Genomic DNA, 19,442 nt, shown 5'->3' with positions numbered 1-19,442 from the left:
AAAAAAAAAGAAATGGTAGTGGAGAAGGCACTTATGGCTGGTGGGAATCATAGTTTTATTATGGAGTACACACCCTATGGTCTCAAAGAAAGCCTAATTTTTAATCATTCTGAGCCTTATTTTTTCATTCTATAATTCATATTTTCTTCTCCATTTCTGTTATTCAGCTAATTTGGGGGACATAATTTTGGGGATTCAATTTATTTTAATTCAGCAAATGTTTAAGTGTCTATATCGTGTTTATTTAGGTCTGGGATATACTGACAAAGAAATAAGAAAGGTCTCTGGTTTCTATAAGTCTCGTTACTTGGGAGGTATTGAAGGGAATTGTTTTTCAGTCATGTCCAACTCCTGCTGATCCCATTTGAAGTTTTCTTGGTAAAGACCCCTGAGTGGTTTACCTTTTCTGTCTTCAGCCCATTTTGCAGATGAGCAAAGTGAGGCAAACAGGGTAAAGCGACTTGTCCAGGATCATTAAGCTTTAAACTCCAAGGAAGAGGACTGCCATAAGAGCCAGACCCATACTGCCAACCCCCCACTAAATAGTAAACAAGAGCAAACAACAATATGCATACCTTACATTAATCCACAGGCCCCAATACATACATAGATATATGAAAGCATCCATTTTAACACAGTGCATATAGGATCTTGAATGTTTCAGTCATGCCATGTTTCTCTGATGACATGGACAAGATAAACTGCAAGCCATTTCCCTTTTAACATTATTAATTGTAACACAACTTTAAACAAGTATGATATTACCCAAATAACAAAATAACATTTCACAAACCCCTGACCTAATTGTAAAGAACCTTAACTCATATAGGAACACACACAGGAACACAAGTCCCAGTTCTGTAGTACCCTAAGATGTCACATTGCCTAAGGAACATTTCCAAAATGAGCCCTAAAAGCTTGCATGCATTTCTACTCTTGTTCATAAAACCTCACTAAATTGGTACAAAAGTTCTTAAATAACACAAATTCCAGAGTAGTATTAAGGAAACTGAATTCCTAAGTATTCCAGAATCCCTCATAAGTTTTTAGTTAAAGGCACATAGAGATAGTTCAGTTTTCCCAGTCACACAGGACTAGGTTCAAACAATACAACAAAGTTTACTCATAATTCGCAAAATTGCATAATTACATTAAGTCAGGTACAGATTAAACCAATCAGAGAGCTCACAATAGACTAGTTTGGAAAAGAGAGATTTACATGTAATCAGGGTAACAAAGAAAACCTTAGACAGGAATCATACAAATCAATACAATCAGTATTACCTATATTAACTAACATTAAGTTCCTTGCTCATGTACAATCGGTTTAATTCATAGGCAGTTCAAAAAGGGAGCTCTGCTTCTCTGGCTTAGTGTAAAAATCCAAAACTGTGATCTTCCTACCTAAACATGCTTAAAGCTTGGATTGCATGATAGATACATCTTGGAAGCCAATCATATCAGTCTAATCCTATTGCTTTTCTCAAAATTTGCTATCCTATTTAATTAGACATCTATCACATTACACCTTTGTCCTATTATTGTGTGTAAACATTTCCTCCTTAGGGGGATGTTATCCCTATATTATTATTATGTGGCCATGAATGTACTTGCATCCTATTACGGTAACACAGGGATGTTCCAGAGGGACAGGGTCATATATCATATCAGAAGGAAAGAACTTCCTTAGCTCCATTTGATTCCAGGCATGAGTCATATCTGATAGGTAATCACGTAGTCACTGGATGTTAAAAGCAGGGCCTGGGATTAATCAGGTGGGGATTTCCCTTGTCAAAGGAAATAGCACAATTGGGAAATAGAGTCAGAAGATCCTATCTAGGCTGTGTCCAAGGTTGTCCTCAAAAGTCTTCCCAGGCACAGACTTCCACCTTTATCAGTTATCAGCCTGCAGCACATGCCATTCTACTATTGGCTTTATGACAACTCAGACAAGTACCCTGGTAATCAAAGCTCAAAACAATAGTAAATGTCTGTCCCATAAAATCACAAATCCTGGATAATAAGAATTTAATCTCACATTGGTAATAGTAAGAGACTGATCACAGAAAAATACTACTGCTCTCATAATTCCTTTAAACAATGGGAACATCTTGAGGTGAGTATAATCAATTGAACCCCAATAAGGGCCAAAAACCTGAACTAATTCTTTTTTTTTTCAAGTGAACCAAAAACACCCCTTTCCAGGACCAGATAGAACTGACCAACATTCTTTCTGTGTTATCACTGAGCCCAAGATGTCTGGGACCAAATGCTCTCCAGAACAATGGGACTTTTCTTATCTTGGTATCTTATGAACATAGACTATGCTATGTCATGTTAATGGTAAAAGAAACACAGATATCTTGGTCTATAATTTCAGCTGACACTTTGACACCCTCCTGCTCTATTGAATTTACAACCCATTCAATTAAGAAAATTTCCTTCCCATGCCACATGTCAAACAAACATATGGAAGCTGCATTTTTTTTTTCAGGGCAGATGACCTTGCCCCCCCCATAGTTTCCAGGGATCCTGGCAAGTTTACAAAATAAGGGGAATTGCCATGTGCCCCTCCTTTTCACACACAAGTAATCAATTAACAATCTTAGGTTTTGATATTAAAACAATAACCCCAAATAACTTAGTTAACAATCTCACAAATTTTATAAATTATAACAAGACAATTTCAACTGAAAATTCCCTTTCAATAGAGACAAAATTTGTAAATTTTATACTTCCTTGAATTACAATATTTAAAAGGAAATGTTACAAAACAGGATCATATAAAATGCCCCAACAGCCAAATTGACTCCTTTTTTTTTTGAAGACACAATTTAACATTCTAGATTATAAAAGAAATTGCCCTTCCAGCAACATAACTAATACAATTGACCCAATAAAAAAATCTTTCTTCTTTCTAGACCCTTTCACCAGGTCCAACAGTCTCCTGGGGCCACTCCCATCCCTATAGACTGGCTTCTTTACCTTGACCCATCCCCTTTTACTCCCCATGGCTGTGTGCTGGAAGATACTTCCAGGCTGTAGCTGCTGCCCCTCCCCTTCCTTCCTATAGCCAGGTGGGGGAAGGTGAATTTGCGGGCAGGGGAGAGGGGGGTAAAACACTCTCTTCCTAATCTGATCTGGGATGAAAGGGGTTAACAGAGAAACCCAGCGCTGTTTGGGATCCCCACACAGAGATACCCTCTTGACTCAAGGGGAGGAAGTGGGGGAAAGGAGTGACAAGATTGTAAGGAGGTGTTTAAAAACTCCTTAATGATCAATCTCAAAAACTTCCAGAATCTGCTAAGATGTTTTAGCTGTCCTATCTTTTTCACTTCTACGTCCACCCCTTAAAAACTTAGAGTGGGGCATTGAACTTTCAAACCTACATTCTTGAGACCAGTGCCCTTTCTTATGCTACCTGAAGCAGGAACCATTGACTCTGTTTCTCTGAAAGCACCCATTTAAGGCCAATTCAAGGACACAATTTACATAGGAATGAAACTTAGAAAATTCACAGTGGATTAAGACATAATTGTTATCAGTATTAAATTATTGCAACAAATTAGCTTGCAAATGGAAATTTAGTAGGCCTTCTAAAAATCATACAAAAAGATTTTGCAAAACATTACTTTGTAAAAAGTATTTCCCTTTCTAAAAAAGCTTACAGTTTATCCTGATGTTAGAAGGAATAATCACTAAACTTTCATGAAGAACATTTGTTAGAAATTTTTAAGGTGATAGATATCTTTCCTTTCTACCTTAAAGTAAAAATAAACCTTTAAAAATGGAATTCATTAAAACTAAGTTGATGTAAAATGTCCTCAAGTAACATAAATAACTTCCCAAAGTACCATAACAAACTAAATTCCTAGTTGTTACAGAATTCCTAGACATCAAATTTCCTTAGTCAAAAACAGAGACAAAATTCAGTTTTTATAATGCGTGAAGAACATTACCACAATAACAAATATTATCAAACTTTAAAAATTTACTCAATTTTTATCTCAAGAATTCTCATTTACTCAGGAATTTCACAACACAGAAAACGTTTACACAGATTTGATAAGAATTATAGGTGAAACTTCCTCTTAAAAGCAATAAAATTTGGAAGTTTATTCTAACCCATTCATTCTCCCCTATTTATTTATTTAGTTTTTGGAGGGGTAGACAAAAATATATTCCCAAATGCAATACCCTTGTTAAGCTTAGAAATGTACTGGACCAGTATTCTGATTGCTTTTTCTTTCCCATAATGACCAGTCTTTAAAAGAACCCACCCGGGGATCTAGCCTGAAAGGTGGGTGGACATAATTCCCTCCATCTCTCCTCAAACTGCCCTCACTGTGCACTCAAAACAATCCACTCGTCTGAGTTTCCTTCAATGTACCTAAGTGCAAAACAGTGTAACAAATGCTGAAATTGAAAACCTCACATATTTACCAATTTGGATGAGCTGGGGCTCGTGGGAAAATATCAACTAAACCCAGCAAGCCGTAGTCCTCAGCACATAAACCATTTGTCTATGTTCTGGTACACAAGAACTTTTCTCTTTGTCTCCACACTCAAACTTGGCCAGAGTTAGAATGCAGAGAGAGAGAGAAACTATTACTCATGCAAAAGTCCCAAAACCTTCTCACTTTCAAAACCTCCAGTCACACCATGCAACTAAATCATATTCCCTTCAAATTTTCTACACACACTCCTCTCTCCTACATGCTTAAACTTCCTTGCCTTTCTTTCTAATGATTTAAAATCCCCTTAAAACCTGTACATATCTCATTCCTTTCTAATTCTGACCTGACACTTCAAAAATCCTTCCCAACTTGCCCTCTACCAACCATATAACCTAAATAATAAAGTATTCTTCTCTCTTTCCCTCTCCCATCCACGCACTGCTTTGAAGCTGCTGTTACCTGGGGAGGAGAGGGGGAGAATGAAGGCAACTTTTCAGAGTCCTGCTGCAGCCTTTGGCTGTCTGGCTGCAAACAACCCAAAAGGGAGGGAAATGATGTACTGGCCGTATCCCCCCATTATTGCAGAACACAGACACAGACAAACAATAAGAGCCTGAACACAAACACATCCTCCCAATGAAGTCAAAGGAACTGCCCTGGAGAAAACTGTCTGTCTGCAATCCAGTCTGACACCTGTCTTTCAGTATGAAACAGAGGTGGCTTCAGGCAGATGATTGCAAAACAGAATCTCTTAAAAACACAATCTCTACACATATAAACTAATAGACCAACACTGAGACAGAAACCAGGAACGAGACACGGGCCCAACAGAACTAAGACAGAAACCAGGAACCAGAAACCGGGTACCAGGAACCAGATACAGGCATAGTCCCGACGTCTCGGGGTGCCTGGGGGATTGAGGCACTAATTAGGTGCTCTGCCACGTCTGGCACTCGTTCCCCACCAGAAAACAGGTTTGCAAACATTTACCTCCAGAGGGTTACCAGGTCCACGAGGGCCGAAATGAGGTACAGTCGGAGTCGGGGAGGGAGGCTTCTCCTAGTCCTGAGTCCTGGGGCCCTGGAACATCATCAGGGGCCGGCTCCCCTAGAAGTCAGAACAGAACAATTTCCCCCTCCCGAGGCCGATGTCCTCTCCAGGTGGGTCTCTGCAGCGACACGGTACGCTGCTATCTCGCTGGGACCTCCAAAATGTTATACCGAAAAATTAGCGAGTTCACCCAGACTAATTTAAATTGTGGACTTTATTATATTAGGCCGGCTGCCAGGGATATTCACATCCAAATCAAGCAGCCCCATCAGGGGTGAGCTAGGGTTTATATAGGGAGTATACAGGACAGGGAGGGGGATGGATCTTTGAAGTCTGGCAAGAGGAAGAGTTGGGGTTTTTTTTGGGTTTTTTTGGGGGTTTTTGGTTTTGTTTTTTTTGCTGGTCGAGGACACCCTCTCCCTCTATCTAGATATGATAATGCTCTGCAAACTTTCTCACAATGGAGGCTTCCAGAGATATGATCTGAGGGCTGTGGCCTGAGCAGCCAGATAAGGGTCTTGCTAAGGAATTTGGAGGTTTCCATGGCCTAAAGGGTTCTACTACCTAAATGGTAAAATAATGTTCTGCATTACAGCATGACAAAGGAAACAAAGACCAATCAGAGTGATGCTGGTGCCTTCCTATTTATCCAGTCTGTATCTTGTTTGTAAATAGTTGTTTACATGCTGTTTCCCCCTCTAGGCTGTGAGCTCCTTGAGGGCAGGGACTGTCTTTTGTCTTTCTTTGTATCCCCAGTGCTTAGCACAGTGCCTGGGACATAGTAGGTGCTCAATAAATGCTTATTGACTGACTGATTGTTGTTTGTTCTTCATTTTTCAGGAGGACCAATGACATCATAGGGTCACATCTTGGCTTACACACTTGCCTGACTGGTGTGACTTTGCTTTGTCATTTGAATTATGTTCAAGTAATTGGAGAATATGTAGTTCTTTCATGTCCTAATATAGGCTTTGTTTGTTTTTTAAACAGGAAAGAAAAGCTGCTTCGATGTTCTCAATGCAAAGTTGCCAGATATTGTGGCTCAGAATGTCAGGTAAAGTTGAAAAATCTTGGCTCTTCTTCATAGATAAGCAAAGCATTTTGGATACTTAATTCTTCCATTTTTTGTTTCCTGTGGCTTGTGAATATCTCATCCACCTTTCTACTACATTAAATTCTTTGAAACTTATTGTGGAACTCTTTAAAGGTATTTAATTAATTTTCAACATGACCTTTCTAGTTAACTTTATGCTTAATCACTTGATAATAAATGCAATTACTGTCTAATAAAATGCCTCTTCTTTTAATTTGATTAGAAAGTCTACTTCAGTGTGATTTATTCCTCTTACGTCATTCTTCCTTTTTTATATACTCTCTCATCTCCTTGCTACCTGCAAGGCCTTCTCTCCCCCCACTTCGTTCTAAGTTATATGAACTCTTTCCAGTGATTTACCTATTATGTTGTCATGGCCTCTGAAAGAGTATTCTTCAAGGCTAGAGGCAGGCACTGGAAGATTTTAGTTCTGCATTTTCTACTGTTAGCTCTGTGACCCTGCACCATAGGATGAATAGAATTTTAGACCTGGAAGGGTCCTTAGAGATCATAAAAGACCTTCAGTTTTACAAATGAATAAACTTAAGACCCAGAGAGGCTGAGCCAGCGTTTTCTAGGTATTAGGTAGCAGAGTTCTGACTATAACTCATATCATTTGACTCAGAATTCGTGTTTACTACATCATATTGCTCATTCCATTCTACCACTCAAGGCTTCAGTCTCCTGATCAGTAAAATGAATTATTTTGGACTATATGATCCCAAAAGTCCTTTCTACCCCCTACATACTGTGTGATCCATTGACCTCGGACTCCTTGCTGTTGTTCTCAAAAGACATCCTATCTCCAGACTCCATAATTTTTCACTTGCTGTCCCCTGTGTGCAGAACTCTCCAAGCCTTATCTCCACTTAATGACTTCTCTGGCTTTCTTCAAGTCTCAGACAAAGTTTCTCTCTTTGCATCAAACTTTTACCTATCCTCCTTAACCTCAGTGCCTTCCCTCTGATATTATCTCCAGTTAGGATAAATTGGTCTGTATTTTGTCTGTAAGTAGTTTACATGTTGTTTCCACCATAGATTGTGAGCTACCTGAGAGCAGGGACTGTTTTTTGCCTTTCTTTATATTCTCAGAGCTTAAGCGTAGTATTTGGTATATAGGAGCTTCATAAATGCCTTTTGATTTGACTGTCATTGAATGTTGCCTCCTTCAAAGTTCAGCTCAAGCACCACTTCCTACACGAATCTTTTCCTGATTCTCTCAGTTACCAATGTTTTCTCCTCAAATTACCTTGTATTTATTTGCCTTGATTATATTTTATGCTGACTCATATGTGTACATTTTGTTTTCCGCATAGAATGTAAATTCCAGGAAGGCAGGGACTTTAAGAATTTTGTTTTTGTAGGTGTAACTACTTGCATAGTTCCTGACACCTGATGTATTAGTAAATATTTATGGATTCATTCATTGGCCAGTAGAGCAAATGAAGAGTGAATGAATTTGTAAAGCTGTATTTTATGACTTAATATTGCTATGGTTTGTCTGACGTGATTTGTATAGATGATGCTGTGTTTTCTCCTGAAGTGCGTTGCTCTTCTTTTCTCATTCTTTTGTGATAATCTGTAACTTGGTTGTCATTGTCCTTGTTGCTACTTATGGCCCTTGTAAGCTCTGAGCATACTTATTGCAATTTCCGCTCTCATAGATGCGTCAGATCCCCAGAGCATGGTTATATCTGTCCCTCAAATTTCTAAGGTGCCCTGGAGGGCTCCGGAGTCATTTTTAATGCCTTTGGCATACGTCTCTGCTGGTGTGCACAGTAAGATTATCATTGGGAATCAATTAGCCAGCCTTAAATAGTTTTTAGGTAAGTATATTTACTAAGGTTGCCCCTTAAGAAAAGTTTGAATATATTATCCCCTCAGAGGTTTGTGACACACTCACCCAGAAGTGCATACACAATACAGGGAAAGGTGGTTTAAAGCTTAGTGCAAAAGGAGTGAATCATTGCTTCTGGTTTCTGGAAGTTCTTTTCTCTCATTTGTGGGGTGCTCATAAGTTCCTCTAAGGCATAATGTATTTTCTTTATTGCACTCCTTGTAGTACCATAATGTGTCAAGGATATTGATGTGGAGTTGGGAAATTCAGCTTCCTCTGGACCCTTTGAAGCTTGAAAGGTCTTCTCTGGATAAAGGAGGGAGAGGAAGGAGAACTGGCCAAAGCATTTCCTTTCTGCCCCTTCTCCTCCTCCTCCTCCTCCCATGGTTCCTCCTCAGGTATGTACTGGAAAGCCATACTTGCTCCAATTTCAGGAAATTAAATCCTCCAACTGATTGATAATTTATAGAAAACCATTGAGGTATGGCCAAGATTCATCAGCCTGTGTGGGCACGATTGTTGTGCAACAGCGTTCTAAATCAGAGCCTCTAATTTAGTCTAATTAATCTAAGGCCCATGAGTGACTGACTGAAATTGAGTGAGATGGTATTGATCTCAGCCTTATATAATAATGGCCATATATAGTATCTCCTCCCCTCGCTTTTTGTTGGTTTTTCAGCTGCTGTGGGCCTGGTTTTTCTTCTAGGAGTTTTTTCCTTCCCAGATTTTCTTTTAATTTTTTCTGCTAAGTGACTTTATCCTTCCTTTGTCTTCCCAGTTCTCTTCTATATTTCTGTCCTCTCTTATCTAAATGGTAGTTTCCTTGGAAACCTCATTTGTTCCCAGAACCTTCTCTTTGACTCCTGTAAGGAGGTCTTTTCCTTCGCTAGAGGTCTTCAGACACAAGAAGATGGGATTGGGTGTAAGAGCCAATTTGTTCGTAAGCCTCAGTGAGAGGAGAAACAAGAAATAAAAACACCCTATCTACTCTATCTTTTTCCCATGGAAAGACATAAAAAGTTAAAAATACTGAAATATTTCCCTTATCTCATTTCTCATGTCTTTTGTTTTTAGGTTATATACTTAGATAGAGCTGGAAAAATACTTTTTTCTTGGGGGAGTGGGGTGGAGCAAGAGTTTAAAAGTAGTACTGTATCCATAGAAAGCACTCAAGAAATATAAGTCCGTGTGAAATGTTACCTGTTTTGTTTGTGCCAAATTTAGTTTGGTGATTAAAGTAATAATCACAGATTAGGAAGAACAACATGTAACAAACACAGTATTACCATATCATTTGTATCACAAACCTTTTAGCCTTACTTCTGACACATTTTGGCAACCGCATAAATATCTCTTGCTGATAAAGTATTGCATCTGGAATTTTTTTATACCATTTTTGTGAAGAAGCCATCTTTATTATGTCGCTTATTTTTTTCTATAGAGCAATAAAGAAAAATGTCCATTATGTGATTAGAAAGAATGGAGGAAGCCAGGTAGGGTGGAGGGGTATGTCATTTTGATTCATTATAAGAGCACATGTGTGTACAACATGTATTAGCTGTTTACTGTGGCATCCATAATAATGCCATGGTCAGATTTACTGTAGAAGATAATGGGAAAAAAGCAAGTGAGATGAAAAATATTACTGGATGAAATAAGACTAGCTCGTGTGTGTGTGTGTGTGTGTGTGTGTGTGTGTGTGTGTGTGTGTGTGTATCTGTGTGAAGCCTGTGTAGGAATCTGAGATGGCCTGGAAGAATGCATTTAAATGGCTCTGTTTATCTCTACCTAAAGGTAGAGAATTAAACAGTGTAATTATTGAAGATACCCAAAAAGTTGCACAGGATTAAACTGACAAGCTGAGCTATGAATGGTAATGAACAGGAGGCGAAAGCACTTGGGAGGGAAATTAATATAATAGTTGTGAGTTGGTAGCATAAAATGTGCACACCTTAGGGGGCCAGAGCTTTGGTTTGCTGGGTTGGTTTAGCATAGTGTTTATTGTGGGGAAGCCGCCATCTATGGGATTCTGGGTGTATTTGAGGTCCTTGAGAGCAGGCTATTTGTAACACTGAGTCTCTCTGTGCTTCTCACCCACAGGGTCAGTTTTATGACCATTGCTTGATTTGTTTTTTTCAAGGCTTGGTAAGGCAGACCTTAAATCGAACAGGGTATATTTGGATCTTGCACCCAATATCCTTTTATTTCATTGGGAACATGATGAATAGATAGGGCTTAGTTACGCTGGAGGGGAGAGAGAGGGGGGAAATCTTGAGTCTCTTTCTTTTGCCATTAAAGCATCCCAGCAACTCTCGTATGTAATACCACTGGCAGTTTCCCATGTAAGTGGCTGCCATATTCATTGAAAATTCATCCAAGAAACATTTGTTGAAAACCTACTTTATCAAAGGCAGATTGAAGCTTCCAGTGGTAGGCTTAGGGAGATTTTTTTTTTTGCATCATAAAGTGGAAGCTACTGAATTATAGGAAGTTGAAGGGACAGAGCTAACCTCGGCTGGGTTTTCTATATTCTCTGACACTCTGGAGCAAAGAGTTTTAGCCAAAGTGGCCTTATATTTTTCCCTTCCTCATTTCCAGTCTCTTTAAAATGGAGATAATTCATCTGTGTGAAGTGAAGGTATAAACCAAGTAGGTACCTGGTTTATAGGAGTCAATAGAATCCCTTTATGGTCTCACTGTGTGTCTCACAGGTGGTGATCATATCAGTCAGTTCAGAGATGGCCTAAAAGGAGTCCTCCAAACAAACAACCCCCCAAAAAAATGAAAAGAAAGAAAGAGTGATACTGGTGATAGTCAGCAAACCAATTTCAGTCAAATTCAACGAGCTTTATTTCACCTCTGCTGGATTTCATTTGATTCATTAATATGTGCACTTCTAATTGAGCTAATTGCTGAGCAAAATTAGCAACTGGGCATTGCATCAAATTGCAGTTTACACACTTTTAAAAAGTACTGCATTAGCAGAGAGAGGCTCTATTTTATGTTGATAATTACAAACCTCTTTAGAAATGTGAATCATGTGCTTGGGTTTACATTTTATGCTTAGTTGTGGAATGACTTGATTCATTTTTGATGGGTAGAAAATTAATCCCACATTAGTAAGCACTTAACAGTGTGATTTAATAAGTCAGTTTCTAGAATACCATACCCCAAGCAGTAATAATGGAGGAGGCCACACTCTTTTGTTCATTTCACAAGAAGCTATACGCCTTGTTTCAGAATGATGTTTAATCGCACATGTGTTGAGAATGTTAAGAGAAGATTGGCTTGCATCTGATTTTGAAGACGATTCTAACTGAAAGAGAGTTTAAAGCAGGTGTGTGCTAGAGCCAGCTCTAACTAGCTTACAGTTATTAAAATATGAGTGTTATTATACCTCAGAAATCATCAATCACTATAAATCAGGAATTGATTTATTATTTTGTTGATTATTGATTGAAAGTGTTAATAATTCAGATTAAATTAATTTAAAAGTATGTGTCCATGCATTTTATTTTTTTTACCTCAGCCTGGTTGTTAAACATTTACCACCAACCTCTTTATTGCTCTATAAACATTGCTTGAGCTTAACAGTAGAGCAATCAATAGAAGGCTAAGGGAAGTAAGTCAACAGACTGGAGGCGTAGTGTCTACAGGTTAAAAATGATAATGATATTTGGCATTTATGTTGTTCTTAGAAGTTTGTATAATGGTTTATGTCCATTATCTGATTTGAGTCTCACAGCATCCCTCATCTAAGGCTTTCACTTTATCATCCTAGTGCAGGGGTGGGGAACCTGCAGCCTCGAGGCCATACGTGGCATTCTTGATCCTCAGATGTGGCCCTTTGACTGAGTCCAACTTTTACAGAACAAATCCTTTTATTAAGGGGATTTTTTCTGTGAAGTTTGGGTTCAGTCAAAGGGCTGCACTTGAGGACCTAGAGGGCCACACGTGGCCTCAAGGTAGCAGGTTCCCCACCCCTGTCCTAGTGTTAAATGGTTGATGAAAACTCTCCGCATAAAGGTGGAAATAGTAAAGCTATGTTCAGGTGTGCCTCCTGTATACTTCTGTGAGGTGAGGTCATCTTCATTTGTGAACACTTGTTGGTTTGACTTTTTGATTCTTTGCTAGGTAATTAGGGGAAGGGGAGGAAGATGAGTGTTCAGATAGTGCCTGCTATGTGCCAGGTACTGTGCTAAGTTCTTTGCAATGATTATCTCATTAGATCTTTACACCAATCCTGTGAGATAGGTGCTATTATTACTTCCATTTTACAGTTGAAGAAACTAAAGCAAATAGATTAAGTGATGTGCCCAGGGTCACATAGCTAGTAAGTGTCTTAGGCAGAATTCGAACTCGGGTCTTCCTAACTCCAGGACCAGCACTCTTGTCTACTGTGCTATAACCACTACAATAAAATTAAAGAAAATTACTCACGAGTTTCAAATTTGTTTTAGTTCTTCAGCTAGAATGTGTCAGGGTTGTTCTGTGAAGAAATTATCAATCAACAAGTATTTATTAAGCAGGTGCTCTGTGCCAGGCACTATGCTAGCTGCTGGGGATGGAAAGAAAGATGTGATCTCTGTTCTCAAGGAACTCACATTCTCATTTGTACAACATGTTTATATCTGTATCTCTATCTGTATATGTGTGTGTGTGTGTATATATATATATATATATATATATACACACACATGTATCTATTTCTATATGTATACACACATACACATGTGTGCATACATATAATTACACACACAAAACTTGTAGATATAACTTCTGTGCATGTGTGTATATAACTGTATAATATATATGTATACACACATGCATACACATATGTACAGCATACATATATATACACACATATACTTACATACACACACATATAAATGTGTATGTGTATGTATATATATATACATATATAAAACTGTATAATATATATGTATACACACATGCATACACATATGTACAGCATACATATATATACACACATATACTTACATACACACACATATAAATGTATATGCAGCTAGATGGTGCAGTGAATAGCATACCAGCTCCAAAGTCAGAAATGCTCACCTTCCTGAGTTCAAATCTGGCTTCAGATATTTACTAGCTGTGTGACTCTGGGCAAGTCACTTAGCCCTGTTTGCTTTAGTTTCCTCATCTGTAAAATGAGCTGGAGAAAGAAATACTCCTATATTTTTACCCAGAAAACTCCAAATGGGATCATGAAGAATTGGACATGACTGAAATGACCGAACAGCAATAATCTCTCTCTCTCTGTCTCTCTCTCTCTCTCTGTCTCTCTCTCTCTCTCTCTGTCTCTCTCTCTCTCTCTCTCTCTCTCCCCTTCCTCCCTCTCTCTCTCCCTCTCTTTCCCTTCCTCTCTCTCTCTCTCTAACATGCACACACATATATAAATAAGCATCATAAAAAGAAATGAATAAATACAATTTAATAGAAAAAAATACAACTTAGTTTGAAGGGAAGGCATTAACAGTTTGATCTAGAAAAAACTTTTTGTAAGAATATGGTGCTTGAACTGCGTTTTAAAAGAAGAGAAGGGTGCATGAGGCAGAGATTAGAAGAGAATGCATTCCGGGCATGTGGAAGGTAAGTCCAAAGGTTCAGAGATAGGAAATAGAATGTCATGTATGAGGAAAAAAAAGAGAAGGCCAATTTGATTGCACTATAGAGTAAAGGAAGGAGAGTAATGCTCAATGAGGCTGGAAAGATCGATTGGGACCAGATTGTATAGGGTTTTAAAAGCTAAACAGAGAAGTTTATATTTGATCCCAGGAGGCAAAAAGGAGCCATTTGAATTGATTGAGTAGGGAAGCCACATGGTCAGATTGGCACTTAAGGAAAGTCACTTTGGCGGCAGGGTATAGAATGGATAGAACTGGTGAGAGATTTGAGGTGGGGAGACCAATTGGGACACCCTTTTAGTAATGTAGGGAATAGATGATGAGGGTCTAAACTAAGGTGGTAGCTACTGGAGTAGAGAATAGGGATTGATTGTGAGAGATGTTGTGAAGATAGAACCAGCAAGATGAAGCCACTGATTGATATTTGAGGTGAGGGAGAGTAGGGAGTTTGAGGATAACGCCCAGGTTATAAATCTAAGAGATGGGAAGGATGGTGTTGCCTTTGACAGAGATGAGGAAGTTTGGATAAGGGAGTTTGGGGAGAAAGATAATGAATTCAGTTTTGGGTGTGTTAAATTTAGGATGTCTCTAGGATATCTGCTTTTTATTGTTCGCTTGGCTGGTATTGTGGAACTGAAGCTCGAAGGAGAGACTGGGGATGGGTATCTAGTTCTGAGTCATCTGACTAGAGGTGATAGTTGAATTCATGGAGGTCCATGAGATTACAAAGTGTGGGTTTATATATGGGAGATTGGGGACTAGGGCAAAACCTTGGGAAATACTGTGAGTTGGGGGTGTGTTACGTAGATGATGAGTTAGCAAGGAGGGGTTGCATCAATTTACCTCTTAAGTAACTTGACATTTTGTATTTTGGAAAGAGTTTGTAGTCAGAGGGCGTGAGTTTGAATTCTGGATATAACAAGGATTTGTATAACCTTGAACATAAGACTGAACCTCTCTTGGCCTCGGTTTCCTGAACTGTAAAATGAGAGGTTAGACTAGATTATTTCTAAGGTCCCTTCCAGCTCTGTGATTCAAGGATCTTATGATTCCTTAATTCTCTTCCTTGATAGATATCTTTCTCTTCTAGTTTTTAGTATGGAATGGTCTTTACCTATCTTATTCTTGCTATTTTTTTTTGTTGGTATGGAATGGTCCTTCAATTGGCCAGGAGACTGTGGTTGCTATTTTCTAAAGTGGAAATTTTACACTCAGTGCTTACTAGCTGTGTGACCCTGAGCAAGTCACTTAACCCTGATTGCCTCACCTGTACACACCCCCCCACACACACATCCCAGCAGCACAGCCCCAGCACAGATTTCTTTGTCTCCAGCAAGGGCTGCATGCCTACTCAACGACTAGAACCTTATCATATAGGGAATTTCTCTTCCTCTGTTACTGTAGTAGGACATATCTCCTGCTACATTTTGCAGAGAACTCATTACTGTACACAACACATTATTTAAAGCTAATTTATCTGGCAATATCAGGTTATGCGATCATGGTTTGTTTGATCTTGGGTCTTTCTTGGGAGAGGATGCAGGTTAAAAGAAGAGACTAAGTGTATTGTTTGTGTTTCTTTTCTCATTAACTTTTCTTGACAAGCCCTCACCTATGCCTAAAAATACTTTTAGTTATCTTTTCTTGGCTCCTTGTCACGTTTCCCTTCAGACTTTTCATAGTCTTCTCAAACCCATCTGCTACCTTTCTTAATCTCAGCAGATGAGCTTTTATTATTATGGCAACTCAATCAATTTTCCTTTTTATTTCCAAAACTATCAGTATCTTTCCTTCCTTCAAGAAGCATTTGTTAAAAGCATCTACAGCGTTGTCAGTCATTGTCCTAGGAACTGGGGATTTAAAGATAAAAATAGCTTCTGCCTTTAAGAACTTACATTCTATTGGGGGCAACAACATATGCATAGAAAATTAAATATAAATCATATAAGTAAATTTATAGGAGGAGGGCACTAGTACCTGGGGAAATCAGGATGGCTTCCTATGGGAGATGTCACTTGGGCTGAGTTTTGAAGGAAGCTGAGGATTCTGTGAGAAATAGATAAGAGAGGAATATGTTCTAGGCATAGAGGACAGCCCATGCAAAGGAATGGAGATGGGAGATGGGAGGTGGAATGTTTTAGAAGGGGAATACAATCAGAGACGTTTAGCTGAAATCAGTGAATACGTAAAAGGGAGTAATGTTCAGTAAGCCTGGTAAAGTACACAAGAGCCAGACTTTATTTCATCATAGGGGCAAGATAAACTTGATCTGGAAAGTGACTTGGTCAAACATATGTTTTACTAATATTATTTAGGCAGCTGCAAGAAAGATGGTTTTTTTCTTTGCCAAGGCTAGTTTCCCTACCTTTCCTCTTTTTCTTATCTCCTATTTGTTCCATCAGTTTTTCCCTCTTCTTTTGTCATTCTTGTCTTTCATAATGATGCCTTTGCCTCTGTCTAGAAACCTGGATCTTTGAAGTTCACAATGTGAGTAATCCTGCCAGTGGTCTAGTCCCTGAAAGGTCAGCCCCTTCAAGACCTAGCTCAAATGCCATCTTCTCTAGGAAGCTTTTCCTGACCCCACTGATCAGCTGTGATACCCTAAGTCCTCTGAATCCCGAAACAGTCTGTGTATACCTCTCTTATAGCATTCTATAGTACTATTTTGTAGTATAGTTACGTGTGTACTGTCTCCTGGAATATCAATTTCTGGAGGGCAGGCTCCCTGTTTTGCTCATCCTCCAGCCCTGAGAGTATGTAGTTGGGTGTTGCATGTCGTATGTCTTTAATAAATATTTTTTTAAAGGAATTGATGGAACAGTGTTCCTTTTTGTGCACTTATTATACTGATGTCCTTTATTTTGCATTATTGTTGAAAATTGTCATCAGAAAGGTGTTATGTCTCAGAATGATTGCAAAGGAATACTTTGATAGGTTGGTGATTCATCAACTTCTTTTGTGGATATGCTGTCTCCTGGCATGGGTTATACCCTATCCATGCCTTCTCATCTTGTGATGTCCTTTTATAAGTCATACATAACAGAATCTACCCAGCTTACAAGAGGCCTTCCTCTAGGGAAGGCCTTTTGTGTCAGTGATTCCTTTGACATTCTGGTTAGTTAGTCAAGAAGCATATATTGAGCCGCTTCTATTTTCTAGACACGTGCTAAGCACTGAGGGCTACAGAAAAGGGCAGATCATCCTTGCTCCTAAGGAGCTCACAGTCTAAAGGAGGAGACAACATACAAGCATCTATGTAAAAACCAGATGAATACAGACTAAATTGGAGATAGTCAACAGAGAAAAGGCACTAGTATTCAGGGAGATTTCTTGTAGAAGGTAGGATTTTGTCTGGGATCTGAAGGAATCCAAGAGGCAGAGATGTTATGGGCCCTTTCTCAGAATAATGTTTTGTTACCTTCATTTTTAATTGAAGGTAGGCTAAATTTAAAATAAAGATTTTTTTTTCTCATCCAAAGTCATGGTCCCACTGAAATCTGCCCCTTGGAGGTCTGTGAATCTCAGGTGAACAACACTTGTTTGGAGTCTTGTAACATTTTACGGATGCCATGGATACCAGTGTAGCACATCTGTTGTCCTTTGCTCTTATTATGTGATGAGCTAAGCTCCTTTTCTGATTAAACATTGTCTAAATTGTGTTTTTTAGAGTAAAGATATATTTCCAGTATGCTTTGGGTTACCTGCCATTTTGGTTCTTCAGAGATGGTGATATTGTCTGATTTGCAGTCCTATAGCATCCTGTCTGTGCTCTAGATTTTCATTCCTCTGACCATGGTTATTTTCCCTTATAACTAAGAAATGAATTTGTTGCTGTCTTTGGCAGACTCCAGCATGGTAGTAGCCAGATAATTGATTACTTACACACAGGAAAAGAGCCAGACTAGCTGAAAGAAGCCAGAGATTATGGCCTATATAACCTTTGCAGATAAGGTCTCCAACTTCCCTCACCATGTTATCTCCACAGAAATTCCTAGTGCTTTGCAAGCTAAAAATGAAAAAAGAAAGAAAGAAAGAAAGAAATTAAGAGCAACATAAAAATGCCAACCAAATTCTATTATTTAGAACTGTCCAGTTTATAATATTAAGGAGAATTCACATTTTTCCAGATGTTCAGTTTTGCAAAATGCTTTACACACATTTTATCATTGGATTGCCACAACAATTCTGTGGGCTAAACACTATAGCTATTATTATTTTCAGTTTCCAGGAGAGACTTTCAGAGGTTAAGTGGCTTGCCAGTTGTCACGTAACTTCAGCAGAGCTAGTTTCCATTTTGCATGGATCTATTTATTCTAATTAACTCAGTTTTGAGCTTCCAATTGGCTAGTTCCTCTCAGTACTTCTACAACATCAAAGCAGTTTCCTTACCCTCTACATTTACACTGGAAATGTATTCTGACCTTATGGTCCCTTCCTCTGATTATCTGGTTCCTTCTAGAACCTCCATTTTAAGGAAAATATTCAAGTTATCCATATGTTCATCCCTTTCTGGGGTCTACTCCTGATTTCCCAGACTTTTTCTACCATTCCTTTCCACACTCCCCTCAAAAACCAAAAAAACGAAAAACAAAAACACACAAACCATTCTCCTCTCCCTCCCAGCTGTCAGCTTCTGCTTTCCAGAATGGCTGGACCAATTCACAATAGTGCATTAGTATACCTGTTTTCCCACAGCCTCTCCAGCATTTGTCATTTTCCCTTTTTGTCAATTCTGCTGATGTGATGGATGTGAGGTGGTACTTGAGAGTTTCAACAAGCATTTATTAAGAGCTTACTATGACTCAGGCATTGTGCCAACTACCAGAGCAGAAAGAATGACAGTCTCTGCCTTAAAGGAGCTTATATTTGAATGGGAAAGATAAAAGGAAGCTGGATAAGTAGATTTAAAAATCACTGACATAGAGCTGATAATTGAATTCATGTTGAAATCACCAAGGGGACTGATATAGAGGGAGAACAGGGGCTAAGGCATAGCTCTGTGGTATACCCAATCAGACCTTTTTCAGATAAACTTGTTGCAGTGATTCCCCTCCCCCTCCCCCCATATTCTATCACTCCATGCCTCTCTCTCTAGTTCCAATACTTTTGGGCAGTTTTCCTGTATTCTTTTTTGAAATAATATTGTATTCAGGCTTTTTTTTTTTCATTGTGATTTTCTCAGAGCCAGTGGTTCTTTGAATGCTTTGCTAAGTTCTTTCTTCAAGATAAGTTGCTTTGGTTTATAATGACCTCAGGTGTTCTCCTAATTTTTGTTGTCTTTTGACTTTGCTTTTATATATTTTTGAGTTCAGTTTCTTCCATTCCCTGTTTCCAGGGTATCCATTGGTTTATTC

The 19,442-nt window shown here is 38.7% G+C and overlaps 1 protein-coding gene across 2 annotated transcripts in view; it reads left to right on the top strand.

Annotated features, from left to right (window-relative positions):
- Nucleotides 1-19,442, top strand: part of SMYD3 (SET and MYND domain containing 3) — a 1,044,671-nt gene that overhangs the window by 182,985 nt on the left and 842,244 nt on the right. For both annotated transcript variants that reach the window (XM_078156275.1, XM_020982112.2), the window contains exon 2: nucleotides 6,498-6,561. In XM_078156275.1, the coding sequence (XP_078012401.1) occupies nucleotides 6,498-6,561 (64 nt within the window). The remainder of the gene's footprint in view (nucleotides 1-6,497; nucleotides 6,562-19,442) is intronic.

This window comes from Phascolarctos cinereus, unplaced genomic scaffold (assembly GCF_003287225.1).
Source record: "Phascolarctos cinereus isolate Bilbo 61053 unplaced genomic scaffold, phaCin_HiC Scaffold_5;HRSCAF=322, whole genome shotgun sequence".
NCBI classification, from domain to species: Eukaryota; Metazoa; Chordata; class Mammalia; order Diprotodontia; family Phascolarctidae; genus Phascolarctos; species Phascolarctos cinereus.
The sequence above is the reverse complement of the archived record's forward strand: the minus strand, read 5'-3'. Positions and strand labels throughout refer to the sequence as shown.